The following is a 24,538-nucleotide window of genomic DNA, read 5'->3' as shown; positions in this document are numbered from 1 at the left end:
TACATGTCATCATGGTTAATCTATCGTATTATAGGAACCGATGTTTCTTGTAATATAACAATTATAATGTACATAATGAAATTCGAAAAATAACATTCTAAAAATAAATCATTAAACAAAAACCTCATAGCTTATTCATGGTAGGTTCACGAAACGAATGACGTAGTGAAATAGTGAATCACCACTGGAATTCGCAAAAAAGCTTTTTTTGTAATATTGAATTCTAAGTCCCGCAATATAATAATATCATAACAAGATTACGGTTATCAGCGTAACGTTATTTCTATGTTTTGACTTACGGTAGTATTTCAATTATAATCATGAAAAAAAAATATTATAGAATATAATCTATTATATTCGGAGCGTTATTCCGCGTGTTTTCTTAAGCAAATTGGGAATTATCATTTACGCCTACGAATAACCACCAACTTGAACGGAATATTTCTTTATTCTAAGGTATTATAAACGACATATTATGGCATCATCATATGGTGGCCCTGAAAAGGGCCTTTTTAAGATGTTTTTAAACTTCAGAAGTAAGTATTTAACCTCCGAAACCGTACAGAGTACGACCTTGTCGTTTGAGAGCGTACACGACGTCCATGGCGGTGACGGTCTTCCTCTTGGCGTGCTCGGTGTACGTGACTGCGTCACGGATCACGTTTTCCAGGAATACCTTCAGAACTCCACGGGTCTCTTCGTAGATCAAACCGGAAATACGTTTAACACCGCCTCGGCGAGCCAACCGACGGATGGCGGGCTTGGTGATTCCCTGGATGTTATCACGGAGCACTTTACGATGACGTTTCGCGCCTCCTTTTCCCAGACCTTTTCCTCCTTTGCCTCGTCCTGTCATTTTGAATGTTGGAAATAGTGTTGGACAACTTGCTCGGATGTGAACTGAACGTTGACTGATACTTTACTTCAGGTCGCAGTCCCTTTTAAACGTTTCTCACGACACCGAACCACCAATCGGAACCATGACCGGTTATCCCCCCACCCCCGCCGCTAAAATTCTAAACGTTAAACATCGTCCAATGAGGACGACGCATACCGTTCCCATTTACGTATATATACCGGTCGACAGTGTGTTCGAACCACATCAGTCGTCCGACATCCACGTTTTGCACACCAATCCAGAACAATCTAATCCAGCAGCGCAATGGCACGTACCAAGCAGACAGCTCGTAAATCTACCGGCGGAAAGGCGCCCAGGAAACAGTTGGCCACCAAAGCCGCACGTAAGAGCGCACCCGCCACCGGAGGAGTGAAAAAACCACATCGTTACCGTCCGGGAACCGTTGCCCTCCGTGAAATCCGTCGTTATCAGAAGAGCACAGAACTTTTGATCCGCAAATTGCCGTTCCAACGTCTAGTGCGCGAGATCGCCCAGGACTTCAAGACCGACCTGCGTTTCCAGAGCTCCGCGGTCATGGCGTTGCAAGAAGCTAGCGAGGCATACTTGGTAGGTCTGTTCGAAGACACCAATCTTTGCGCGATCCACGCCAAGCGTGTCACCATCATGCCAAAGGACATCCAGTTGGCCCGTCGTATCCGCGGTGAACGTGCTTAACTTTGATCATCGTCATTAGTTATCATACCTTAAAAAGGCCCTTTTCAGGGCCACCAATACGTACTTGTATTCTGGCGATGGGCACGTATAATAGTGATTGTGTTAGTTTTGCATTAGCGGCAGTATATTTCTATTATATACATATTTTACAAAACCGGACAATAATAAATGAACAACCCAGGCCAAAATTATAAGATCAGGAATCGAATAATTCAACGGTGTGACAATATCCACGAGACCACGACGTTTAAAACATACGTTATAATACACGACACCACCAGCCAGCGGACTACCGTCTGTTTATTTATAGATACTCTTGTCACGAAGTTTGATAAATAGGTGTACGCCATTTACTACCATGTAAACATTGACATTTTTATTATCGATCAATAAACAATAATTGTCCAGGATTCTCGGTGTTTACATGGCTTCAATTAAGTAAAACACCGATAGTATCTAATTAAAAATTCCGAAAGACCCATGTTGACATTGTAGACGGGTATAATAATATGGTTAGGTATAACTTATTCAGTCGCTCACGTGTTGATATTAATATTTTCATTACCACGGATCGACAGACAACAACACATAATAACGGAATTGTCCCGGTTAGGTTAGGTTACCTAACCTAACCATACAAAGGGGTTATTTTTAGAATGTTTTTCCAAATGTCTTGTTATCGACGGTAATACCCGCATCACGGTATTTACAATACAGTTAAGTACTAATCTCGATACTTTATCGCGTCGTCATTTCCCAAATAACCGAAAACAGATACCTATTAGAATATTTTTAGAATTCATTTTGTATTTCATTGTTTGATTGCTAATCATCTGATTACCGTCTTGTCAAATTATACAACATAACTAGATTATTTTTAATGTCACAATCAAACCGTCAAAATATTTTGTTCTACTTATACAGTTAACACCGGGCGATTCTTTTATCAAACAACAATCAATATTTCATAAAGTGTAAATTTTTTTTTTTTTTTACATCGTTTCAAATCGCTTATAAAACAACGTTTTTATTAAAAAAATTATATTTTTAAATATTTTTTATCCTTATAATTTTTTTAGATTTTTACTTTTTTATACGACAACATAGTGTTTTTTAATTTTATATTCCAAAGCAGAATATTTTTCTTGGTATTTCGATACATGAAAACCGAATTTGGGACGAGTAGTTGATGAGTTATAAGTATTTAAAGTTTAGATGAGCGGAGTGGAGTGTTACGGGGTTACCCCGCGAAATGTTTGTCCACTTCTATGTATCGAAATACTAAGAAAAATATTCTGCTTTGGAATATAAAATTAAAAAACACCACGTTGTCGTATAAAAGAGTAAAAAACTTAAAAAATTATAAGGATAAAAAATATAATTTTTTAATAAAAACGTTGTTTTGTAAGCCGCCAGTGGTCAGCGTAGCCATATTTGAGTAAAATTAGCGTCTAATTAGAAACATTCGTTTGACGACGAGCCATCTTATTTTGACAGTGTACCTATTAATAATTCGATGTGATCATTTTTTATTAATCCGATTTTTAAGGTTAAAGGCCACAAGACGTGACGGCTTCCTCGAAATATGAAGGAAATGGAATTAAGTCACTTCAGAATCGTTATCCAAGTGTATTTAATGTAAAATCGCGCCCGGTCTCGATTAAAAAATGTCAAGGCATTCGCTTAAAAATCTGAAAGCAACAACAGCTACACGTGTAGTACTACCTACACTGTCTAGTGCATCTGCTGAAAAAACTTCGGACGGACGTTTGTTTTGATTTTGGTGGCCCTGAAAAGGGCCGTTTTATTAACTGTGTTTGTTGGGTAAGGGGTATCAAAGTTAAGCCTTCTTCTCGGTCTTCTTGGGCAAGAGCACGGCTTGGATGTTGGGCAACACACCACCTTGAGCGATGGTCACTCCGGACAACAATTTGTTCAACTCCTCGTCGTTCCTGATGGCCAATTGCAAATGTCTGGGGATGATACGAGACTTCTTGTTGTCACGGGCCGCGTTACCGGCCAACTCCAAAACTTCAGCTGCCAAGTACTCCATGACGGCGGCCAGGTATACCGGTGCTCCGGCTCCGACACGTTCGGCGTAGTTTCCTTTTCTCAACAGACGATGGATACGACCGACCGGGAACTGGAGTCCGGCGCGGGACGACCTGGTCTTGGATTTGCCTCCCTTCGATTTTCCTGCTTTGCCGCGTCCGCTCATGATTTTTATAGTGCTTGGTATGGTTCAGATTCGATACTAGACGAGACTGTTGTATAATTTTCCTGAAATTTTCGTTTATATAGTAAAATTGTGGACAGCAATTCTGTGATTGGACAGAGATAACAACACTACGATACTACGTCACACCGTTCGGTTGATTTTCATTACCAAACGTTGTGGTTTTCGTTCGACATAATCGTGAAACGTACTCGTGGAGAAATTTCCATTTTCCGTTGTTATGGACTAATCGACGATTCTATTTATACCGTCATCACTGTGGGTTTTTACACCAATAAACGAACGGAATGTCGCTTGGGTTTGGTAATATATACCCAGTGATGTAATGTCAAATTATCACTCAGTACACAACGTTTCAGTCGTCAACAAGTCTATTTACAATTATTCGAAATGGCTCCAGGAGGAAAATCGGCGGGCAAAGCAATGAAGAAGTCGTCCGGCAAGGCACAAAAGAACATCGCCAAGTCCGACAAGAAGCGCAAGCCCAAGAGGAAAGAATCGTACGCAATCTACATCTACAAAGTGTTGAAACAAGTACATCCCGACACCGGAGTCTCGTCCAAAGCCATGAGCATCATGAACAGCTTCGTCAACGACCTGTTCGAGCGCATCGCCGCCGAATCCAGTCGTCTGGCCCACTACAACAAACGTTCGACCATTACCAGCCGGGAAATCCAAACTGCCGTCCGACTCTTGTTGCCCGGTGAATTGGCCAAGCACGCCGTCAGTGAAGGAACCAAGGCTGTGACCAAGTACACCAGCTCCAAATAAGTCTCCCGTTTTGTGAAATATCATTACTCAACTAAAACGGCCCTTTTCAGGGCCACCAATCGCTATAAAATTTCTGTTCTCTAACAACCATTATTTTTGAACTAAAACTATCGCATGTAGAATATTTTGAACATTTGCAGTGTGTACAGAGCGGGGAGCACTGCGTGATTATCGGGATAGTTAACGAAAAAAAATGCTGTCCGGTTACGTAAGAAATTTACTAAAACATCGAGTTCTTCTTTGATAGAATGATATAATATCGTGTGTATTATTATAAATGCGATGGATATTAATAGACGTTGTGCGGGTTTTACCGTCGAAAACACGAGATTTGGCAAAAACATGCTAAAAATAACCAATCGTATGGGCACGGCAAATTTCATTATTATGTGTTAACTGTCGGTCGATAAGTGGTAATGAAAAAATTAACGTTAATATATATTTGAGCGACTGTGAGTAATAGCTATACCTAACCAGACTGTAATGTCAACATGGGTCTTTCGGGTTTTTAATTAGGTACAATCGGTATCTTACGTAATTGAAGCCATATAAACACCGAGAATCCTGGATAATTATTGTTTATTTATCGACTATCAGTAATAAAAATATATTTATAACAATGTCAGTGTTTACTCGGTAAATGGCGTACCTATTCATCAAACTTCCCCAGAACGCGGGTCAAAAGTATCTATAAATAAACAGACGATAATCGGCTGCTAGTGTCGTGTATAATTATAATGTATGTTTTATACGTCGTGGTCTCGTGGATATTGTTACACTGTTGAATTATTCGATTCCCGACAGTTATCCAAATTAAATAATATAGTCTATCCAAATAACAAAAACGACCATCCGCCAAATTCTGGTTCAAGTGCCACGGTTGTACCAAAAGTACGACAACGGCATTGTAATATTTTTAACATTAAAAAAAGGGTTTTTTTTATTTTTTATTATAACATTATCATAATATCCCAGGTGGCAAGATGACATTTTATTTTATTTATGATAAAAAAATTATATTTTTATTTATATTTTCCACACATCCTACAATATTATTATTAAAATATTTTTACTCTTTTTGAGCTATTTATAGGTACAAGTAAATTTCGAATTTTATTAGATTTTTTTTTTAACCTCAAAACCTATAGATAATAGGTAGCTAAATAACACAAAATTACAACGTGCAAAATTTACAATTTCACAAAACGTATCATTGAAATATGTAGTAATATTTTACTGGTGACATATACATTGGTGACACTGATAAGGGCTCCAGAAAAATTGGTTGTTATTGAATAATAAACTCGAATGAAATTTTAAAATACATGACGTATGTAATGCGTGAAGTTCTAAACATCAGCTGAGTGTCGTCAAACGCTGATTCAACCATATTTTTCAGCAAATAGTCGGGTAAAAAAAAATTCACGAAAAAAAATGGTGTCCGGTTATTTAAGGATTTTACTAAAATATCGGTTCCTATGATGTTTCTTGCAAGACATATTATAGTATACTATAAATACGATTTATATTCGTATCATTAATAGCCGCCGTGCAGCTATTACCGTCGATAACAAGGAATTTGGTAAAAACGTTCTAAAAATAACTCATCAATGAAAAACCTATAGAAATACCGACACAAGCAATAATGTACCGACGTAATTAAAATGTTATTATTATTTAAATCGTTTATACGTCACCGAGTTAGCAAATCGTCCGTGTCGATAAATATTTAATTCAATTCAAGTCTAAAATGGTAAATTTGAGCACTAAAATAAAATTAAAACAAACTTACGCGTAAACACCGACTCTTCCGATGAAACGTAGAGCTGTGTCATATGTATCAAGGACAGACGTTCAGATGTCCGCCGCCGAAGAAACAGCTGCCTTCGTCCCGCTCCGAACTGAAACTTGAAAGTATCGAAATATTTGATGAAAATAACCCGAACGTAACGAAATGTGCGACTTAATTTAGTTATATTATTTACCGCTTAACGACTTGTCTTTCTATTCACGTCTCGGTTTATTTGAATTATTAGAACGTCAACACAATTGGCGATTGTCACAGGTGATATAAATATAACATTATAATTTGATAATAAATAATATTCATGTCGTTAATAGCCATTGTGCGGGTCACAAGGAATTTGGTAAAAACATTGTAAAAATAACTCATCAATGAAAAACCTATAGAAATACCGATACGGGCAATAGTATCTCGACGTAATTAAATGTTTATATTAGTCGGTTATAAATAACATTGAATTTGGGAATTCCTTAACAATTGTAACCGATGTTTTTATTTTAATTAATTGCAATATAATCCAAACCGCAACTGGGTGCGTCTCACCCGTCCATAGTCTGAAACGACCAAACGCGAACAGACTTTATAAAATATGTTTTTCTAAATCACGCGTCATACAATCGTAGAGCTTACAAAAATGTATGAAAAAATATAATAGTTGGTGAGAGAAGTGCGAGTCATAAAATTTGGTGGTCCTGAAAAGGACCGTTTTAAGGGAGGAAGATGGATAGTATTTAACACTACCGCACTACTTCTTTTTGGGAGCTGCGGTTTTCTTGATCGGAGTCTTCTTCGATTTGGGTTTGACGGCGGCCGGCTTTTTCGCTTTGGCTGGGGCCTTCTTTGGTGTAGTCGCCTTGGGTTTCGCCGCAGCGGTCTTTTTCGCTTTTTTGGCTGCTGGTTCACCCGCCGCGGGTTTCTTGGCGGCTACGAGCTTCTTCTTCTTCGGTGTTCCGGCGGCTTTGACTTTTTTGACGATGGATTTCTTCTTTTTGGCTACAACGGCCTTTTTCGGCTTGACCTCGGCGACGGGCAACTTGAAGTGTCCCGAAGCGCCGGTTCCCTTGGTCTGGACGACGGTACCGTTGGCGACGGCGGCTTTCAAAAACTTCCTGATGAAAGGCGCCAGCTTGGCGGGATCGACTTTGTAGTTGGCGGCCAAGTATTTCTTGATGGCCGGTAACGACGAACCTTTCTTCTCCTTGAGCTCCTTGATGGCCGACGTGACCATCACGGCGGTGGTCGGGTGCAACGCAACGGTCTTCTTGACTTTAGAAGCCGACAACTTCTTCTTGGCAGGAGACTTCTTCGCGGCCGGCGATGCGGCGACTGGAGCCGGAGTTGTAGCGACGGTGTCTGTCATGTTGATGATGAAATTGTTCAGGTATATATTTAAAACGATGGACAATTCGACTGTTCACTGTGGCGATACCAAGTGTGTTAAAAAATGTGTAAATATATACAGTGCACCGTGCCAACTAGTAAACCAGTGTGATTCGCGTCGTCCTCCGAGCTACGGTTGTACAATCGTTTTTCACAATATCTCAACGGGAAATGGTGGTAAAAATCTGGCTTTGAACTTTTTGGAAAGCTAACTAAATTCTAAACGATCGCCAATGATTATTGCATCGCCACCCAGTACCACGAAACCACCACAAGTCGTTATTTCCACACTTCCGACCGGGTTTTCGTAAACCGTATTTGAATGTCTGCCGTATGACTGAAACCAGACGAAAATTTACAAAAATATTTTGGATTAATTCTCCACGAGTTTCCCGAGACCATAGAATTTGCAGATTTCCAATCGACCGATTTCCCGACGAACAGCGGCTGTTCGAATATGACGGTTTTAGGACTCTGCTACGGCACGGCGTCACCGGCGTTTCTACCTGAAATTTTAACGAGGCAGACTTTATCAATAAATCTCGTCTTCATCGTACTTAACCGAAATCATGTTGAATAAATAATTATAATGACACATTGTTAGAGGACTTCGGTCGAAACTCAATGCAGATTACCAACAATTTATGTTCATTTGTATGCACTTTTTGTCCCGACCTACCGATGGACCTGATAGCGTGATAAGACGTTTGAAAACTGATTTGAATACATTAAAATATTTACTTGAGATCGATAACAACACATTTTCTCGTTCCTAAACTCCTGACGTTAGGTTAGGTTAGGTTAGGTTAGGTTAGGTTAGGTTAGGTTAACGTTTCCTAAACTCCTGTCGATTTTGTTTAAATATTTAATGTTTTCCAAAATTTTAAATTCAAATAAAATAAATAAATAATCTTAAAATGTGTGCTGATCGACCTCAAGACAAGTAGTCATATTAACAACTGCAAATAGGTGTTCAGGAGTCTCATCGCGTTATATCTGGATAGACGAAAAGTTAAAAAAATAAAACAAAAAATGAACGTGAATTGTTTACGGTTCACCTGCGCAACGTCGTGGCCTGTACACGTACACGCATTTGTTGTGTCCGTCTTACAAGTGATAAAGTACATGAAAAAATTCACGCAATGCCCTCAGTTAATTCAAAGTTTCGTTGTAATTAGTTAAAATAAAACCATGGATTAAGAATTTCCCAAATGAAATTTTATTTATAACTGCATCAATGATTTAACTTATAATGACGTTTAATTACGTCGAGATATTATTATTATTCCCCGTCCCGGTATTTCTATAGAAACAAATTTTCTGAATTTTAGTTCCTACAACAATAGTTTACATTTTCTACGTGTTTGGACACCCTTTTTGCCAGTATTCTCAATATCGTTCTTTGAGGTTTTTCATTGGTGAGTTATTTTTAGAATGTTTTCACCAAATTGTTTGTTATCGACGGTAATACCCGCACAACGGCTATTAATAATATGAATATCTATCGTGTTTATAGCACCTATACTATTATACATGTCATCATGGTTAATCTATCGTATTATAGGAACCGATGTTTCTTGTAATATAACAATTATAATGTACATAATGAAATTCGAAAAATAACATTCTAAAAATAAATCATTAAACAAAAACCTCATAGCTTATTCATGGTAGGTTCACGAAACGAATGACGTAGTGAAATAGTGAATCACCACTGGAATTCGCAAAAAAGCTTTTTTTGTAATATTGAATTCTAAGTCCCGCAATATAATAATATCATAACAAGATTACGGTTATCAGCGTAACGTTATTTCTATGTTTTGACTTACGGTAGTATTTCAATTATAATCATGAAAAAAAAATATTATAGAATATAATCTATTATATTCGGAGCGTTATTCCGCGTGTTTTCTTAAGCAAATTGGGAATTATCATTTACGCCTACGAATAACCACCAACTTGAACGGAATATTTCTTTATTCTAAGGTATTATAAACGACATATTATGGCATCATCATATGGTGGCCCTGAAAAGGGCCTTTTTAAGATGTTTTTAAACTTCAGAAGTAAGTATTTAACCTCCGAAACCGTACAGAGTACGACCTTGTCGTTTGAGAGCGTACACGACGTCCATGGCGGTGACGGTCTTCCTCTTGGCGTGCTCGGTGTACGTGACTGCGTCACGGATCACGTTTTCCAGGAATACCTTCAGAACTCCACGGGTCTCTTCGTAGATCAAACCGGAAATACGTTTAACACCGCCTCGGCGAGCCAACCGACGGATGGCGGGCTTGGTGATTCCCTGGATGTTATCACGGAGCACTTTACGATGACGTTTCGCGCCTCCTTTTCCCAGACCTTTTCCTCCTTTGCCTCGTCCTGTCATTTTGAATGTTGGAAATAGTGTTGGACAACTTGCTCGGATGTGAACTGAACGTTGACTGATACTTTACTTCAGGTCGCAGTCCCTTTTAAACGTTTCTCACGACACCGAACCACCAATCGGAACCATGACCGGTTATCCCCCCACCCCCGCCGCTAAAATTCTAAACGTTAAACATCGTCCAATGAGGACGACGCATACCGTTCCCATTTACGTATATATACCGGTCGACAGTGTGTTCGAACCACATCAGTCGTCCGACATCCACGTTTTGCACACCAATCCAGAACAATCTAATCCAGCAGCGCAATGGCACGTACCAAGCAGACAGCTCGTAAATCTACCGGCGGAAAGGCGCCCAGGAAACAGTTGGCCACCAAAGCCGCACGTAAGAGCGCACCCGCCACCGGAGGAGTGAAAAAACCACATCGTTACCGTCCGGGAACCGTTGCCCTCCGTGAAATCCGTCGTTATCAGAAGAGCACAGAACTTTTGATCCGCAAATTGCCGTTCCAACGTCTAGTGCGCGAGATCGCCCAGGACTTCAAGACCGACCTGCGTTTCCAGAGCTCCGCGGTCATGGCGTTGCAAGAAGCTAGCGAGGCATACTTGGTAGGTCTGTTCGAAGACACCAATCTTTGCGCGATCCACGCCAAGCGTGTCACCATCATGCCAAAGGACATCCAGTTGGCCCGTCGTATCCGCGGTGAACGTGCTTAACTTTGATCATCGTCATTAGTTATCATACCTTAAAAAGGCCCTTTTCAGGGCCACCAATACGTACTTGTATTCTGGCGATGGGCACGTATAATAGTGATTGTGTTAGTTTTGCATTAGCGGCAGTATATTTCTATTATATACATATTTTACAAAACCGGACAATAATAAATGAACAACCCAGGCCAAAATTATAAGATCAGGAATCGAATAATTCAACGGTGTGACAATATCCACGAGACCACGACGTTTAAAACATACGTTATAATACACGACACCACCAGCCAGCGGACTACCGTCTGTTTATTTATAGATACTCTTGTCACGAAGTTTGATAAATAGGTGTACGCCATTTACTACCATGTAAACATTGACATTTTTATTATCGATCAATAAACAATAATTGTCCAGGATTCTCGGTGTTTACATGGCTTCAATTAAGTAAAACACCGATAGTATCTAATTAAAAATTCCGAAAGACCCATGTTGACATTGTAGACGGGTATAATAATATGGTTAGGTATAACTTATTCAGTCGCTCACGTGTTGATATTAATATTTTCATTACCACGGATCGACAGACAACAACACATAATAACGGAATTGTCCCGGTTAGGTTAGGTTACCTAACCTAACCATACAAAGGGGTTATTTTTAGAATGTTTTTCCAAATGTCTTGTTATCGACGGTAATACCCGCATCACGGTATTTACAATACAGTTAAGTACTAATCTCGATACTTTATCGCGTCGTCATTTCCCAAATAACCGAAAACAGATACCTATTAGAATATTTTTAGAATTCATTTTGTATTTCATTGTTTGATTGCTAATCATCTGATTACCGTCTTGTCAAATTATACAACATAACTAGATTATTTTTAATGTCACAATCAAACCGTCAAAATATTTTGTTCTACTTATACAGTTAACACCGGGCGATTCTTTTATCAAACAACAATCAATATTTCATAAAGTGTAAATTTTTTTTTTTTTTTACATCGTTTCAAATCGCTTATAAAACAACGTTTTTATTAAAAAAATTATATTTTTAAATATTTTTTATCCTTATAATTTTTTTAGATTTTTACTTTTTTATACGACAACATAGTGTTTTTTAATTTTATATTCCAAAGCAGAATATTTTTCTTGGTATTTCGATACATGAAAACCGAATTTGGGACGAGTAGTTGATGAGTTATAAGTATTTAAAGTTTAGATGAGCGGAGTGGAGTGTTACGGGGTTACCCCGCGAAATGTTTGTCCACTTCTATGTATCGAAATACTAAGAAAAATATTCTGCTTTGGAATATAAAATTAAAAAACACCACGTTGTCGTATAAAAGAGTAAAAAACTTAAAAAATTATAAGGATAAAAAATATAATTTTTTAATAAAAACGTTGTTTTGTAAGCCGCCAGTGGTCAGCGTAGCCATATTTGAGTAAAATTAGCGTCTAATTAGAAACATTCGTTTGACGACGAGCCATCTTATTTTGACAGTGTACCTATTAATAATTCGATGTGATCATTTTTTATTAATCCGATTTTTAAGGTTAAAGGCCACAAGACGTGACGGCTTCCTCGAAATATGAAGGAAATGGAATTAAGTCACTTCAGAATCGTTATCCAAGTGTATTTAATGTAAAATCGCGCCCGGTCTCGATTAAAAAATGTCAAGGCATTCGCTTAAAAATCTGAAAGCAACAACAGCTACACGTGTAGTACTACCTACACTGTCTAGTGCATCTGCTGAAAAAACTTCGGACGGACGTTTGTTTTGATTTTGGTGGCCCTGAAAAGGGCCGTTTTATTAACTGTGTTTGTTGGGTAAGGGGTATCAAAGTTAAGCCTTCTTCTCGGTCTTCTTGGGCAAGAGCACGGCTTGGATGTTGGGCAACACACCACCTTGAGCGATGGTCACTCCGGACAACAATTTGTTCAACTCCTCGTCGTTCCTGATGGCCAATTGCAAATGTCTGGGGATGATACGAGACTTCTTGTTGTCACGGGCCGCGTTACCGGCCAACTCCAAAACTTCAGCTGCCAAGTACTCCATGACGGCGGCCAGGTATACCGGTGCTCCGGCTCCGACACGTTCGGCGTAGTTTCCTTTTCTCAACAGACGATGGATACGACCGACCGGGAACTGGAGTCCGGCGCGGGACGACCTGGTCTTGGATTTGCCTCCCTTCGATTTTCCTGCTTTGCCGCGTCCGCTCATGATTTTTATAGTGCTTGGTATGGTTCAGATTCGATACTAGACGAGACTGTTGTATAATTTTCCTGAAATTTTCGTTTATATAGTAAAATTGTGGACAGCAATTCTGTGATTGGACAGAGATAACAACACTACGATACTACGTCACACCGTTCGGTTGATTTTCATTACCAAACGTTGTGGTTTTCGTTCGACATAATCGTGAAACGTACTCGTGGAGAAATTTCCATTTTCCGTTGTTATGGACTAATCGACGATTCTATTTATACCGTCATCACTGTGGGTTTTTACACCAATAAACGAACGGAATGTCGCTTGGGTTTGGTAATATATACCCAGTGATGTAATGTCAAATTATCACTCAGTACACAACGTTTCAGTCGTCAACAAGTCTATTTACAATTATTCGAAATGGCTCCAGGAGGAAAATCGGCGGGCAAAGCAATGAAGAAGTCGTCCGGCAAGGCACAAAAGAACATCGCCAAGTCCGACAAGAAGCGCAAGCCCAAGAGGAAAGAATCGTACGCAATCTACATCTACAAAGTGTTGAAACAAGTACATCCCGACACCGGAGTCTCGTCCAAAGCCATGAGCATCATGAACAGCTTCGTCAACGACCTGTTCGAGCGCATCGCCGCCGAATCCAGTCGTCTGGCCCACTACAACAAACGTTCGACCATTACCAGCCGGGAAATCCAAACTGCCGTCCGACTCTTGTTGCCCGGTGAATTGGCCAAGCACGCCGTCAGTGAAGGAACCAAGGCTGTGACCAAGTACACCAGCTCCAAATAAGTCTCCCGTTTTGTGAAATATCATTACTCAACTAAAACGGCCCTTTTCAGGGCCACCAATCGCTATAAAATTTCTGTTCTCTAACAACCATTATTTTTGAACTAAAACTATCGCATGTAGAATATTTTGAACATTTGCAGTGTGTACAGAGCGGGGAGCACTGCGTGATTATCGGGATAGTTAACGAAAAAAAATGCTGTCCGGTTACGTAAGAAATTTACTAAAACATCGAGTTCTTCTTTGATAGAATGATATAATATCGTGTGTATTATTATAAATGCGATGGATATTAATAGACGTTGTGCGGGTTTTACCGTCGAAAACACGAGATTTGGCAAAAACATGCTAAAAATAACCAATCGTATGGGCACGGCAAATTTCATTATTATGTGTTAACTGTCGGTCGATAAGTGGTAATGAAAAAATTAACGTTAATATATATTTGAGCGACTGTGAGTAATAGCTATACCTAACCAGACTGTAATGTCAACATGGGTCTTTCGGGTTTTTAATTAGGTACAATCGGTATCTTACGTAATTGAAGCCATATAAACACCGAGAATCCTGGATAATTATTGTTTATTTATCGACTATCAGTAATAAAAATATATTTATAACAATGTCAGTGTTTACTCGGTAAATGGCGTACCTATTCATCAAACTTCCCCAGAACGCGGGTCAAAAGTATCTATAAATAAACAGACGATAATCGGCTGCTAGTGTCGTGTATAATTATAATGTATGTTTTATACGTCGTGGTCTCGTGGATATTGTTACACTGTTGAATTATTCGATTCCCGACAGTTATCCAAATTAAATAATATAGTCTATCCAAATAACAAAAACGACCATCCGCCAAATTCTGGTTCAAGTGCCACGGTTGTACCAAAAGTACGACAACGGCATTGTAATATTTTTAACATTAAAAAAAGGGTTTTTTTTATTTTTTATTATAACATTATCATAATATCCCAGGTGGCAAGATGACATTTTATTTTATTTATGATAAAAAAATTATATTTTTATTTATATTTTCCACACATCCTACAATATTATTATTAAAATATTTTTACTCTTTTTGAGCTATTTATAGGTACAAGTAAATTTCGAATTTTATTAGATTTTTTTTTTAACCTCAAAACCTATAGATAATAGGTAGCTAAATAACACAAAATTACAACGTGCAAAATTTACAATTTCACAAAACGTATCATTGAAATATGTAGTAATATTTTACTGGTGACATATACATTGGTGACACTGATAAGGGCTCCAGAAAAATTGGTTGTTATTGAATAATAAACTCGAATGAAATTTTAAAATACATGACGTATGTAATGCGTGAAGTTCTAAACATCAGCTGAGTGTCGTCAAACGCTGATTCAACCATATTTTTCAGCAAATAGTCGGGTAAAAAAAAATTCACGAAAAAAAATGGTGTCCGGTTATTTAAGGATTTTACTAAAATATCGGTTCCTATGATGTTTCTTGCAAGACATATTATAGTATACTATAAATACGATTTATATTCGTATCATTAATAGCCGCCGTGCAGCTATTACCGTCGATAACAAGGAATTTGGTAAAAACGTTCTAAAAATAACTCATCAATGAAAAACCTATAGAAATACCGACACAAGCAATAATGTACCGACGTAATTAAAATGTTATTATTATTTAAATCGTTTATACGTCACCGAGTTAGCAAATCGTCCGTGTCGATAAATATTTAATTCAATTCAAGTCTAAAATGGTAAATTTGAGCACTAAAATAAAATTAAAACAAACTTACGCGTAAACACCGACTCTTCCGATGAAACGTAGAGCTGTGTCATATGTATCAAGGACAGACGTTCAGATGTCCGCCGCCGAAGAAACAGCTGCCTTCGTCCCGCTCCGAACTGAAACTTGAAAGTATCGAAATATTTGATGAAAATAACCCGAACGTAACGAAATGTGCGACTTAATTTAGTTATATTATTTACCGCTTAACGACTTGTCTTTCTATTCACGTCTCGGTTTATTTGAATTATTAGAACGTCAACACAATTGGCGATTGTCACAGGTGATATAAATATAACATTATAATTTGATAATAAATAATATTCATGTCGTTAATAGCCATTGTGCGGGTCACAAGGAATTTGGTAAAAACATTGTAAAAATAACTCATCAATGAAAAACCTATAGAAATACCGATACGGGCAATAGTATCTCGACGTAATTAAATGTTTATATTAGTCGGTTATAAATAACATTGAATTTGGGAATTCCTTAACAATTGTAACCGATGTTTTTATTTTAATTAATTGCAATATAATCCAAACCGCAACTGGGTGCGTCTCACCCGTCCATAGTCTGAAACGACCAAACGCGAACAGACTTTATAAAATATGTTTTTCTAAATCACGCGTCATACAATCGTAGAGCTTACAAAAATGTATGAAAAAATATAATAGTTGGTGAGAGAAGTGCGAGTCATAAAATTTGGTGGTCCTGAAAAGGACCGTTTTAAGGGAGGAAGATGGATAGTATTTAACACTACCGCACTACTTCTTTTTGGGAGCTGCGGTTTTCTTGATCGGAGTCTTCTTCGATTTGGGTTTGACGGCGGCCGGCTTTTTCGCTTTGGCTGGGGCCTTCTTTGGTGTAGTCGCCTTGGGTTTCGCCGCAGCGGTCTTTTTCGCTTTTTTGGCTGCTGGTTCACCCGCCGCGGGTTTCTTGGCGGCTACGAGCTTCTTCTTCTTCGGTGTTCCGGCGGCTTTGACTTTTTTGACGATGGATTTCTTCTTTTTGGCTACAACGGCCTTTTTCGGCTTGACCTCGGCGACGGGCAACTTGAAGTGTCCCGAAGCGCCGGTTCCCTTGGTCTGGACGACGGTACCGTTGGCGACGGCGGCTTTCAAAAACTTCCTGATGAAAGGCGCCAGCTTGGCGGGATCGACTTTGTAGTTGGCGGCCAAGTATTTCTTGATGGCCGGTAACGACGAACCTTTCTTCTCCTTGAGCTCCTTGATGGCCGACGTGACCATCACGGCGGTGGTCGGGTGCAACGCAACGGTCTTCTTGACTTTAGAAGCCGACAACTTCTTCTTGGCAGGAGACTTCTTCGCGGCCGGCGATGCGGCGACTGGAGCCGGAGTTGTAGCGACGGTGTCTGTCATGTTGATGATGAAATTGTTCAGGTATATATTTAAAACGATGGACAATTCGACTGTTCACTGTGGCGATACCAAGTGTGTTAAAAAATGTGTAAATATATACAGTGCACCGTGCCAACTAGTAAACCAGTGTGATTCGCGTCGTCCTCCGAGCTACGGTTGTACAATCGTTTTTCACAATATCTCAACGGGAAATGGTGGTAAAAATCTGGCTTTGAACTTTTTGGAAAGCTAACTAAATTCTAAACGATCGCCAATGATTATTGCATCGCCACCCAGTACCACGAAACCACCACAAGTCGTTATTTCCACACTTCCGACCGGGTTTTCGTAAACCGTATTTGAATGTCTGCCGTATGACTGAAACCAGACGAAAATTTACAAAAATATTTTGGATTAATTCTCCACGAGTTTCCCGAGACCATAGAATTTGCAGATTTCCAATCGACCGATTTCCCGACGAACAGCGGCTGTTCGAATATGACGGTTTTAGGACTCTGCTACGGCACGGCGTCACCGGCGTTTCTACCTGAAATTTTAACGAGGCAGACTTTATCAATAAATCTCGTCTTCATCGTACTTAACCGAAATCATGTTGAATAAATAATTATAATGACACATTGTTAGAGGACTTCGGTCGAAACTCAATGCAGATTACCAACAATTTATGTTCATTTGTATGCACTTTTTGTCCCGACCTACCGATGGACCTGATAGCGTGATAAGACGTTTGAAAACTGATTTGAATACATTAAAATATTTACTTGAGATCGATAACAACACATTTTCTCGTTCCTAAACTCCTGACGTTAGGTTAGGTTAGGTTAGGTTAGGTTAGGTTAGGTTAGGTTAACGTTTCCTAAACTCCTGTCGATTTTGTTTAAATATTTAATGTTTTCCAAAATTTTAAATTCAAATAAAATAAATAAATAATCTTAAAATGTGTGCTGATCGACCTCAAGACAAGTAGTCATATTAACAACTGCAAATAGGTGTTCAGGAGTCTCATCGCGTTATATCTGGATAGACGAAAAGTTAAAAAAATAAAACAAAAAATGAACGTGAATTGTTTACGGTTCACCTGCGCAACGTCGTGGCCTGTACACGTACACGCATTTGTTGTGTCCGTCTTACAAGTGATAAAGTACATGAAAAAATTCACGCAATGCCCTCAGTTAATTCAAAGTTTCGTTGTAATTAGTTAAAATAAAACCATGGATTAAGAATTTCCCAAATGAAATTTTATTTATAACTGCATCAATGATTTAACTTATAATGACGTTTAATTACGTCGAGATATTATTATTATTCCCCGTCCCGGTATTTCTATAGAAACAAATTTTCTGAATTTTAGTTCCTACAACAATAGTTTACATTTTCTACGTGTTTGGACACCCTTTTTGCCAGTATTCTCAATATCGTTCTTTGAGGTTTTTCATTGGTGAGTTATTTTTAGAATGTTTTCACCAAATTGTTTGTTATCGACGGTAATACCCGCACAACGGCTATTAATAATATGAATATCTATCGTGTTTATAGCACCTATACTATTATACATGTCATCATGGTTAATCTATCGTATTATAGGAACCGATGTTTCTTGTAATATAACAATTATAATGTACATAATGAAATTCGAAAAATAACATTCTAAAAATAAATCATTAAACAAAAACCTCATAGCTTATTCATGGTAGGTTCACGAAACGAATGACGTAGTGAAATAGTGAATCACCACTGGAATTCGCAAAAAAGCTTTTTTTGTAATATTGAATTCTAAGTCCCGCAATATAATAATATCATAACAAGATTACGGTTATCAGCGTAACGTTATTTCTATGTTTTGACTTACGGTAGTATTTCAATTATAATCATGAAAAAAAAATATTATAGAATATAATCTATTATATTCGGAGCGTTATTCCGCGTGTTTTCTTAAGCAAATTGGGAATTATCATTTACGCCTACGAATAACCACCAACTTGAACGGAATATTTCTTTATTCTAAGGTATTATAAACGACATATTATGGCATCATCATATGGTGGCCCTGAAAAGGGCCTTTTTAAGATGTTTTTAAACTTCAGAAGTAAGTATTTAACCTCCGAAACCGTACAGAGTACGACCTTGTCGTTTGAGAGCGTACACGACGTCCATGGCGGTGACGGTCTTCCTCTTGGCGTGCTCGGTGTACGTGACTGCGTCACGGATCACGTTTTCCAGGAATACCTTCAGAACTCCACGGGTCTCTTCGTAGATCAAACCGGAAATACGTTTAACACCGCCTCGGCGAGCCAACCGACGGATGGCGGGCTTGGTGATTCCCTGGATGTTATCACGGAGCACTTTACGATGACGTTTCGCGCCTCCTTTTCCCAGACCTTTTCCTCCTTTGCCTCGTCCTGTCATTTTGAATGTTGGAAATAGTGTTGGACAACTTGCTCGGATGTGAACTGAACGTTGACTGATACTTTACTTCAGGTCGCAGTCCCTTTTAAACGTTTCTCACGACACCGAACCACCAATCGGAACCATGACCGGTTATCCCCCCACCCCCGCCGCTAAAATTCTAAACGTTAAACATCGTCCAATGAGGACGACGCATACCGTTCCCATTTACGTATATATACCGGTCGACAGTGTGTTCGAACCACATCAGTCGTCCGACATCCACGTTTTGCACACCAATCCAGAACAATCTAATCCAGCAGCGCAATGGCACGTACCAAGCAGACAGCTCGTAAATCTACCGGCGGAAAGGCGCCCAGGAAACAGTTGGCCACCAAAGCCGCACGTAAGAGCGCACCCGCCACCGGAGGAGTGAAAAAACCACATCGTTACCGTCCGGGAACCGTTGCCCTCCGTGAAATCCGTCGTTATCAGAAGAGCACAGAACTTTTGATCCGCAAATTGCCGTTCCAACGTCTAGTGCGCGAGATCGCCCAGGACTTCAAGACCGACCTGCGTTTCCAGAGCTCCGCGGTCATGGCGTTGCAAGAAGCTAGCGAGGCATACTTGGTAGGTCTGTTCGAAGACACCAATCTTTGCGCGATCCACGCCAAGCGTGTCACCATCATGCCAAAGGACATCCAGTTGGCCCGTCGTATCCGCGGTGAACGTGCTTAACTTTGATCATCGTCATTAGTTATCATACCTTAAAAAGGCCCTTTTCAGGGCCACCAATACGTACTTGTATTCTGGCGATGGGCACGTATAATAGTGATTGTGTTAGTTTTGCATTAGCGGCAGTATATTTCTATTATATACATATTTTACAAAACCGGACAATAATAAATGAACAACCCAGGCCAAAATTATAAGATCAGGAATCGAATAATTCAACGGTGTGACAATATCCACGAGACCACGACGTTTAAAACATACGTTATAATACACGACACCACCAGCCAGCGGACTACCGTCTGTTTATTTATAGATACTCTTGTCACGAAGTTTGATAAATAGGTGTACGCCATTTACTACCATGTAAACATTGACATTTTTATTATCGATCAATAAACAATAATTGTCCAGGATTCTCGGTGTTTACATGGCTTCAATTAAGTAAAACACCGATAGTATCTAATTAAAAATTCCGAAAGACCCATGTTGACATTGTAGACGGGTATAATAATATGGTTAGGTATAACTTATTCAGTCGCTCACGTGTTGATATTAATATTTTCATTACCACGGATCGACAGACAACAACACATAATAACGGAATTGTCCCGGTTAGGTTAGGTTACCTAACCTAACCATACAAAGGGGTTATTTTTAGAATGTTTTTCCAAATGTCTTGTTATCGACGGTAATACCCGCATCACGGTATTTACAATACAGTTAAGTACTAATCTCGATACTTTATCGCGTCGTCATTTCCCAAATAACCGAAAACAGATACCTATTAGAATATTTTTAGAATTCATTTTGTATTTCATTGTTTGATTGCTAATCATCTGATTACCGTCTTGTCAAATTATACAACATAACTAGATTATTTTTAATGTCACAATCAAACCGTCAAAATATTTTGTTCTACTTATACAGTTAACACCGGGCGATTCTTTTATCAAACAACAATCAATATTTCATAAAGTGTAAATTTTTTTTTTTTTTTACATCGTTTCAAATCGCTTATAAAACAACGTTTTTATTAAAAAAATTATATTTTTAAATATTTTTTATCCTTATAATTTTTTTAGATTTTTACTTTTTTATACGACAACATAGTGTTTTTTAATTTTATATTCCAAAGCAGAATATTTTTCTTGGTATTTCGATACATGAAAACCGAATTTGGGACGAGTAGTTGATGAGTTATAAGTATTTAAAGTTTAGATGAGCGGAGTGGAGTGTTACGGGGTTACCCCGCGAAATGTTTGTCCACTTCTATGTATCGAAATACTAAGAAAAATATTCTGCTTTGGAATATAAAATTAAAAAACACCACGTTGTCGTATAAAAGAGTAAAAAACTTAAAAAATTATAAGGATAAAAAATATAATTTTTTAATAAAAACGTTGTTTTGTAAGCCGCCAGTGGTCAGCGTAGCCATATTTGAGTAAAATTAGCGTCTAATTAGAAACATTCGTTTGACGACGAGCCATCTTATTTTGACAGTGTACCTATTAATAATTCGATGTGATCATTTTTTATTAATCCGATTTTTAAGGTTAAAGGCCACAAGACGTGACGGCTTCCTCGAAATATGAAGGAAATGGAATTAAGTCACTTCAGAATCGTTATCCAAGTGTATTTAATGTAAAATCGCGCCCGGTCTCGATTAAAAAATGTCAAGGCATTCGCTTAAAAATCTGAAAGCAACAACAGCTACACGTGTAGTACTACCTACACTGTCTAGTGCATCTGCTGAAAAAACTTCGGACGGACGTTTGTTTTGATTTTGGTGGCCCTGAAAAGGGCCGTTTTATTAACTGTGTTTGTTGGGTAAGGGGTATCAAAGTTAAGCCTTCTTCTCGGTCTTCTTGGGCAAGAGCACGGCTTGGATGTTGGGCAACACACCACCTTGAGCGATGGTCACTCCGGACAACAATTTGTTCAACTCCTCGTCGTTCCTGATGGCCAATTGCAAATGTCTGGGGATGATACGAGACTTCTTGTTGTCACGGGCCGCGTTACCGGCCAACTCCAAAACTTCAGCTGCCAAGTACTCCATGACGGCGGCCAGGTATACCGGTGCTCCGGCTCCGACACGTTCGGCGTAGTTTCCTTTTCTCAACAGACGATGGATACGACCGACCGGGAACTGGAGTCCGGCGCGGGACGACCTGGTCTTGGATTTGCCTCCCTTCGATTTTCCTGCTTTGCCGCGTCCGCTCATGATTTTTATAGTGCTTGGTATGGTTCAGATTCGATACTAGACGAGACTGTTGTATAATTTTCCTGAAATTTTCGTTTATATAGTAAAATTGTGGACAGCAATTCTGTGATTGGACAGAGATAACAACACTACGATACTACGTCACACCGTTCGGTTGATTTTCATTACCAAACGTTGTGGTTTTCGTTCGACATAATCGTGAAACGTACTCGTGGAGAAATTTCCATTTTCCGTTGTTATGGACTAATCGACGATTCTATTTATACCGTCATCACTGTGGGTTTTTACACCAATAAACGAACGGAATGTCGCTTGGGTTTGGTAATATATACCCAGTGATGTAATGTCAAATTATCACTCAGTACACAACGTTTCAGTCGTCAACAAGTCTATTTACAATTATTCGAAATGGCTCCAGGAGGAAAATCGGCGGGCAAAGCAATGAAGAAGTCGTCCGGCAAGGCACAAAAGAACATCGCCAAGTCCGACAAGAAGCGCAAGCCCAAGAGGAAAGAATCGTACGCAATCTACATCTACAAAGTGTTGAAACAAGTACATCCCGACACCGGAGTCTCGTCCAAAGCCATGAGCATCATGAACAGCTTCGTCAACGACCTGTTCGAGCGCATCGCCGCCGAATCCAGTCGTCTGGCCCACTACAACAAACGTTCGACCATTACCAGCCGGGAAATCCAAACTGCCGTCCGACTCTTGTTGCCCGGTGAATTGGCCAAGCACGCCGTCAGTGAAGGAACCAAGGCTGTGACCAAGTACACCAGCTCCAAATAAGTCTCCCGTTTTGTGAAATATCATTACTCAACTAAAACGGCCCTTTTCAGGGCCACCAATCGCTATAAAATTTCTGTTCTCTAACAACCATTATTTTTGAACTAAAACTATCGCATGTAGAATATTTTGAACATTTGCAGTGTGTACAGAGCGGGGAGCACTGCGTGATTATCGGGATAGTTAACGAAAAAAAATGCTGTCCGGTTACGTAAGAAATTTACTAAAACATCGAGTTCTTCTTTGATAGAATGATATAATATCGTGTGTATTATTATAAATGCGATGGATATTAATAGACGTTGTGCGGGTTTTACCGTCGAAAACACGAGATTTGGCAAAAACATGCTAAAAATAACCAATCGTATGGGCACGGCAAATTTCATTATTATGTGTTAACTGTCGGTCGATAAGTGGTAATGAAAAAATTAACGTTAATATATATTTGAGCGACTGTGAGTAATAGCTATACCTAACCAGACTGTAATGTCAACATGGGTCTTTCGGGTTTTTAATTAGGTACAATCGGTATCTTACGTAATTGAAGCCATATAAACACCGAGAATCCTGGATAATTATTGTTTATTTATCGACTATCAGTAATAAAAATATATTTATAACAATGTCAGTGTTTACTCGGTAAATGGCGTACCTATTCATCAAACTTCCCCAGAACGCGGGTCAAAAGTATCTATAAATAAACAGACGATAATCGGCTGCTAGTGTCGTGTATAATTATAATGTATGTTTTATACGTCGTGGTCTCGTGGATATTGTTACACTGTTGAATTATTCGATTCCCGACAGTTATCCAAATTAAATAATATAGTCTATCCAAATAACAAAAACGACCATCCGCCAAATTCTGGTTCAAGTGCCACGGTTGTACCAAAAGTACGACAACGGCATTGTAATATTTTTAACATTAAAAAAAGGGTTTTTTTTATTTTTTATTATAACATTATCATAATATCCCAGGTGGCAAGATGACATTTTATTTTATTTATGATAAAAAAATTATATTTTTATTTATATTTTCCACACATCCTACAATATTATTATTAAAATATTTTTACTCTTTTTGAGCTATTTATAGGTACAAGTAAATTTCGAATTTTATTAGATTTTTTTTTTAACCTCAAAACCTATAGATAATAGGTAGCTAAATAACACAAAATTACAACGTGCAAAATTTACAATTTCACAAAACGTATCATTGAAATATGTAGTAATATTTTACTGGTGACATATACATTGGTGACACTGATAAGGGCTCCAGAAAAATTGGTTGTTATTGAATAATAAACTCGAATGAAATTTTAAAATACATGACGTATGTAATGCGTGAAGTTCTAAACATCAGCTGAGTGTCG

General features: G+C 38.7%; 12 protein-coding genes across 12 annotated transcripts; 4 read left to right on the top strand and 8 right to left on the bottom strand.

Annotated features, from left to right (window-relative positions):
* Window positions 1–429: 429 nt before the first annotated feature.
* Window positions 430–900, bottom strand: LOC132953473 (histone H4). The gene has a single exon (XM_061025887.1). It carries the CDS (start codon window positions 854–856, stop codon window positions 545–547), a length of 312 nt encoding a protein of 103 aa, XP_060881870.1. The 5' UTR covers window positions 857–900; the 3' UTR covers window positions 430–544.
* Window positions 901–3,369: 2,469 nt separating this feature from the next.
* On the bottom strand, window positions 3,370–3,791 carry LOC132953470 (histone H2A-like). The gene has a single exon (XM_061025883.1). It carries the CDS (start codon window positions 3,789–3,791, stop codon window positions 3,414–3,416), a length of 378 nt encoding a protein of 125 aa, XP_060881866.1. The 3' UTR covers window positions 3,370–3,413.
* Window positions 3,792–4,163: 372 nt separating this feature from the next.
* Window positions 4,164–5,048, top strand: LOC132953469 (histone H2B-like). The gene has a single exon (XM_061025882.1). The coding sequence runs from the start codon at window positions 4,200–4,202 to the stop codon at window positions 4,578–4,580; it is 381 nt and encodes a 126-aa protein (XP_060881865.1). The 5' UTR covers window positions 4,164–4,199; the 3' UTR covers window positions 4,581–5,048.
* A 2,021-nt stretch (window positions 5,049–7,069) lies between these two features.
* On the bottom strand, window positions 7,070–7,825 carry LOC132953467 (histone H1A, sperm-like). Its single transcript, XM_061025880.1, has one exon. It carries the CDS (start codon window positions 7,742–7,744, stop codon window positions 7,130–7,132), a length of 615 nt encoding a protein of 204 aa, XP_060881863.1. The 5' UTR covers window positions 7,745–7,825; the 3' UTR covers window positions 7,070–7,129.
* A 1,898-nt stretch (window positions 7,826–9,723) lies between these two features.
* Window positions 9,724–10,194, bottom strand: LOC132953472 (histone H4). The gene has a single exon (XM_061025886.1). The coding sequence runs from the start codon at window positions 10,148–10,150 to the stop codon at window positions 9,839–9,841; it is 312 nt and encodes a 103-aa protein (XP_060881869.1). The 5' UTR covers window positions 10,151–10,194; the 3' UTR covers window positions 9,724–9,838.
* Window positions 10,195–12,663: 2,469 nt separating this feature from the next.
* Window positions 12,664–13,085, bottom strand: LOC132953471 (histone H2A-like). The gene has a single exon (XM_061025885.1). It carries the CDS (start codon window positions 13,083–13,085, stop codon window positions 12,708–12,710), a length of 378 nt encoding a protein of 125 aa, XP_060881868.1. The 3' UTR covers window positions 12,664–12,707.
* Window positions 13,086–13,457: 372 nt separating this feature from the next.
* Window positions 13,458–14,342, top strand: LOC132953468 (histone H2B-like). The gene has a single exon (XM_061025881.1). The coding sequence runs from the start codon at window positions 13,494–13,496 to the stop codon at window positions 13,872–13,874; it is 381 nt and encodes a 126-aa protein (XP_060881864.1). The 5' UTR covers window positions 13,458–13,493; the 3' UTR covers window positions 13,875–14,342.
* A 2,021-nt stretch (window positions 14,343–16,363) lies between these two features.
* On the bottom strand, window positions 16,364–17,119 carry LOC132953466 (histone H1A, sperm-like). Its single transcript, XM_061025879.1, has one exon. It carries the CDS (start codon window positions 17,036–17,038, stop codon window positions 16,424–16,426), a length of 615 nt encoding a protein of 204 aa, XP_060881862.1. The 5' UTR covers window positions 17,039–17,119; the 3' UTR covers window positions 16,364–16,423.
* A 1,898-nt stretch (window positions 17,120–19,017) lies between these two features.
* LOC132953474 (histone H4) lies at window positions 19,018–19,488 on the bottom strand. Its single transcript, XM_061025888.1, has one exon. The coding sequence runs from the start codon at window positions 19,442–19,444 to the stop codon at window positions 19,133–19,135; it is 312 nt and encodes a 103-aa protein (XP_060881871.1). The 5' UTR covers window positions 19,445–19,488; the 3' UTR covers window positions 19,018–19,132.
* A 227-nt stretch (window positions 19,489–19,715) lies between these two features.
* Window positions 19,716–20,808, top strand: LOC132953465 (histone H3). Its single transcript, XM_061025878.1, has one exon. The coding sequence runs from the start codon at window positions 19,751–19,753 to the stop codon at window positions 20,159–20,161; it is 411 nt and encodes a 136-aa protein (XP_060881861.1). The 5' UTR covers window positions 19,716–19,750; the 3' UTR covers window positions 20,162–20,808.
* Window positions 20,809–21,957: 1,149 nt separating this feature from the next.
* Window positions 21,958–22,391, bottom strand: LOC132953463 (histone H2A-like). Its single transcript, XM_061025875.1, has one exon. It carries the CDS (start codon window positions 22,377–22,379, stop codon window positions 22,002–22,004), a length of 378 nt encoding a protein of 125 aa, XP_060881858.1. The 5' UTR covers window positions 22,380–22,391; the 3' UTR covers window positions 21,958–22,001.
* Window positions 22,392–22,751: 360 nt separating this feature from the next.
* Window positions 22,752–23,636, top strand: LOC132953464 (histone H2B-like). Its single transcript, XM_061025876.1, has one exon. It carries the CDS (start codon window positions 22,788–22,790, stop codon window positions 23,166–23,168), a length of 381 nt encoding a protein of 126 aa, XP_060881859.1. The 5' UTR covers window positions 22,752–22,787; the 3' UTR covers window positions 23,169–23,636.
* Window positions 23,637–24,538: the final 902 nt, after the last annotated feature.

Source organism: Metopolophium dirhodum, unplaced genomic scaffold, assembly GCF_019925205.1.
Source record: "Metopolophium dirhodum isolate CAU unplaced genomic scaffold, ASM1992520v1 scaffold45, whole genome shotgun sequence".
NCBI classification, from domain to species: Eukaryota; Metazoa; Arthropoda; class Insecta; order Hemiptera; family Aphididae; genus Metopolophium; species Metopolophium dirhodum.
Note: the sequence above shows the minus strand (reverse complement) of the source record. Positions and strands in the feature narration are given on the sequence as shown.

Coding starts and splice junctions, on each gene's coding strand:
- LOC132953473 (XM_061025887.1), bottom strand. CDS start 856: ATGACAGGACGAGGCAAAGGAGGAAAAGGTCTGGGAAAAGGAGGCGCG.
- LOC132953470 (XM_061025883.1), bottom strand. CDS start 3,791: ATGAGCGGACGCGGCAAAGCAGGAAAATCGAAGGGAGGCAAATCCAAG.
- LOC132953469 (XM_061025882.1), top strand. CDS start 4,200: ATGGCTCCAGGAGGAAAATCGGCGGGCAAAGCAATGAAGAAGTCGTCC.
- LOC132953467 (XM_061025880.1), bottom strand. CDS start 7,744: ATGACAGACACCGTCGCTACAACTCCGGCTCCAGTCGCCGCATCGCCG.
- LOC132953472 (XM_061025886.1), bottom strand. CDS start 10,150: ATGACAGGACGAGGCAAAGGAGGAAAAGGTCTGGGAAAAGGAGGCGCG.
- LOC132953471 (XM_061025885.1), bottom strand. CDS start 13,085: ATGAGCGGACGCGGCAAAGCAGGAAAATCGAAGGGAGGCAAATCCAAG.
- LOC132953468 (XM_061025881.1), top strand. CDS start 13,494: ATGGCTCCAGGAGGAAAATCGGCGGGCAAAGCAATGAAGAAGTCGTCC.
- LOC132953466 (XM_061025879.1), bottom strand. CDS start 17,038: ATGACAGACACCGTCGCTACAACTCCGGCTCCAGTCGCCGCATCGCCG.
- LOC132953474 (XM_061025888.1), bottom strand. CDS start 19,444: ATGACAGGACGAGGCAAAGGAGGAAAAGGTCTGGGAAAAGGAGGCGCG.
- LOC132953465 (XM_061025878.1), top strand. CDS start 19,751: ATGGCACGTACCAAGCAGACAGCTCGTAAATCTACCGGCGGAAAGGCG.
- LOC132953463 (XM_061025875.1), bottom strand. CDS start 22,379: ATGAGCGGACGCGGCAAAGCAGGAAAATCGAAGGGAGGCAAATCCAAG.
- LOC132953464 (XM_061025876.1), top strand. CDS start 22,788: ATGGCTCCAGGAGGAAAATCGGCGGGCAAAGCAATGAAGAAGTCGTCC.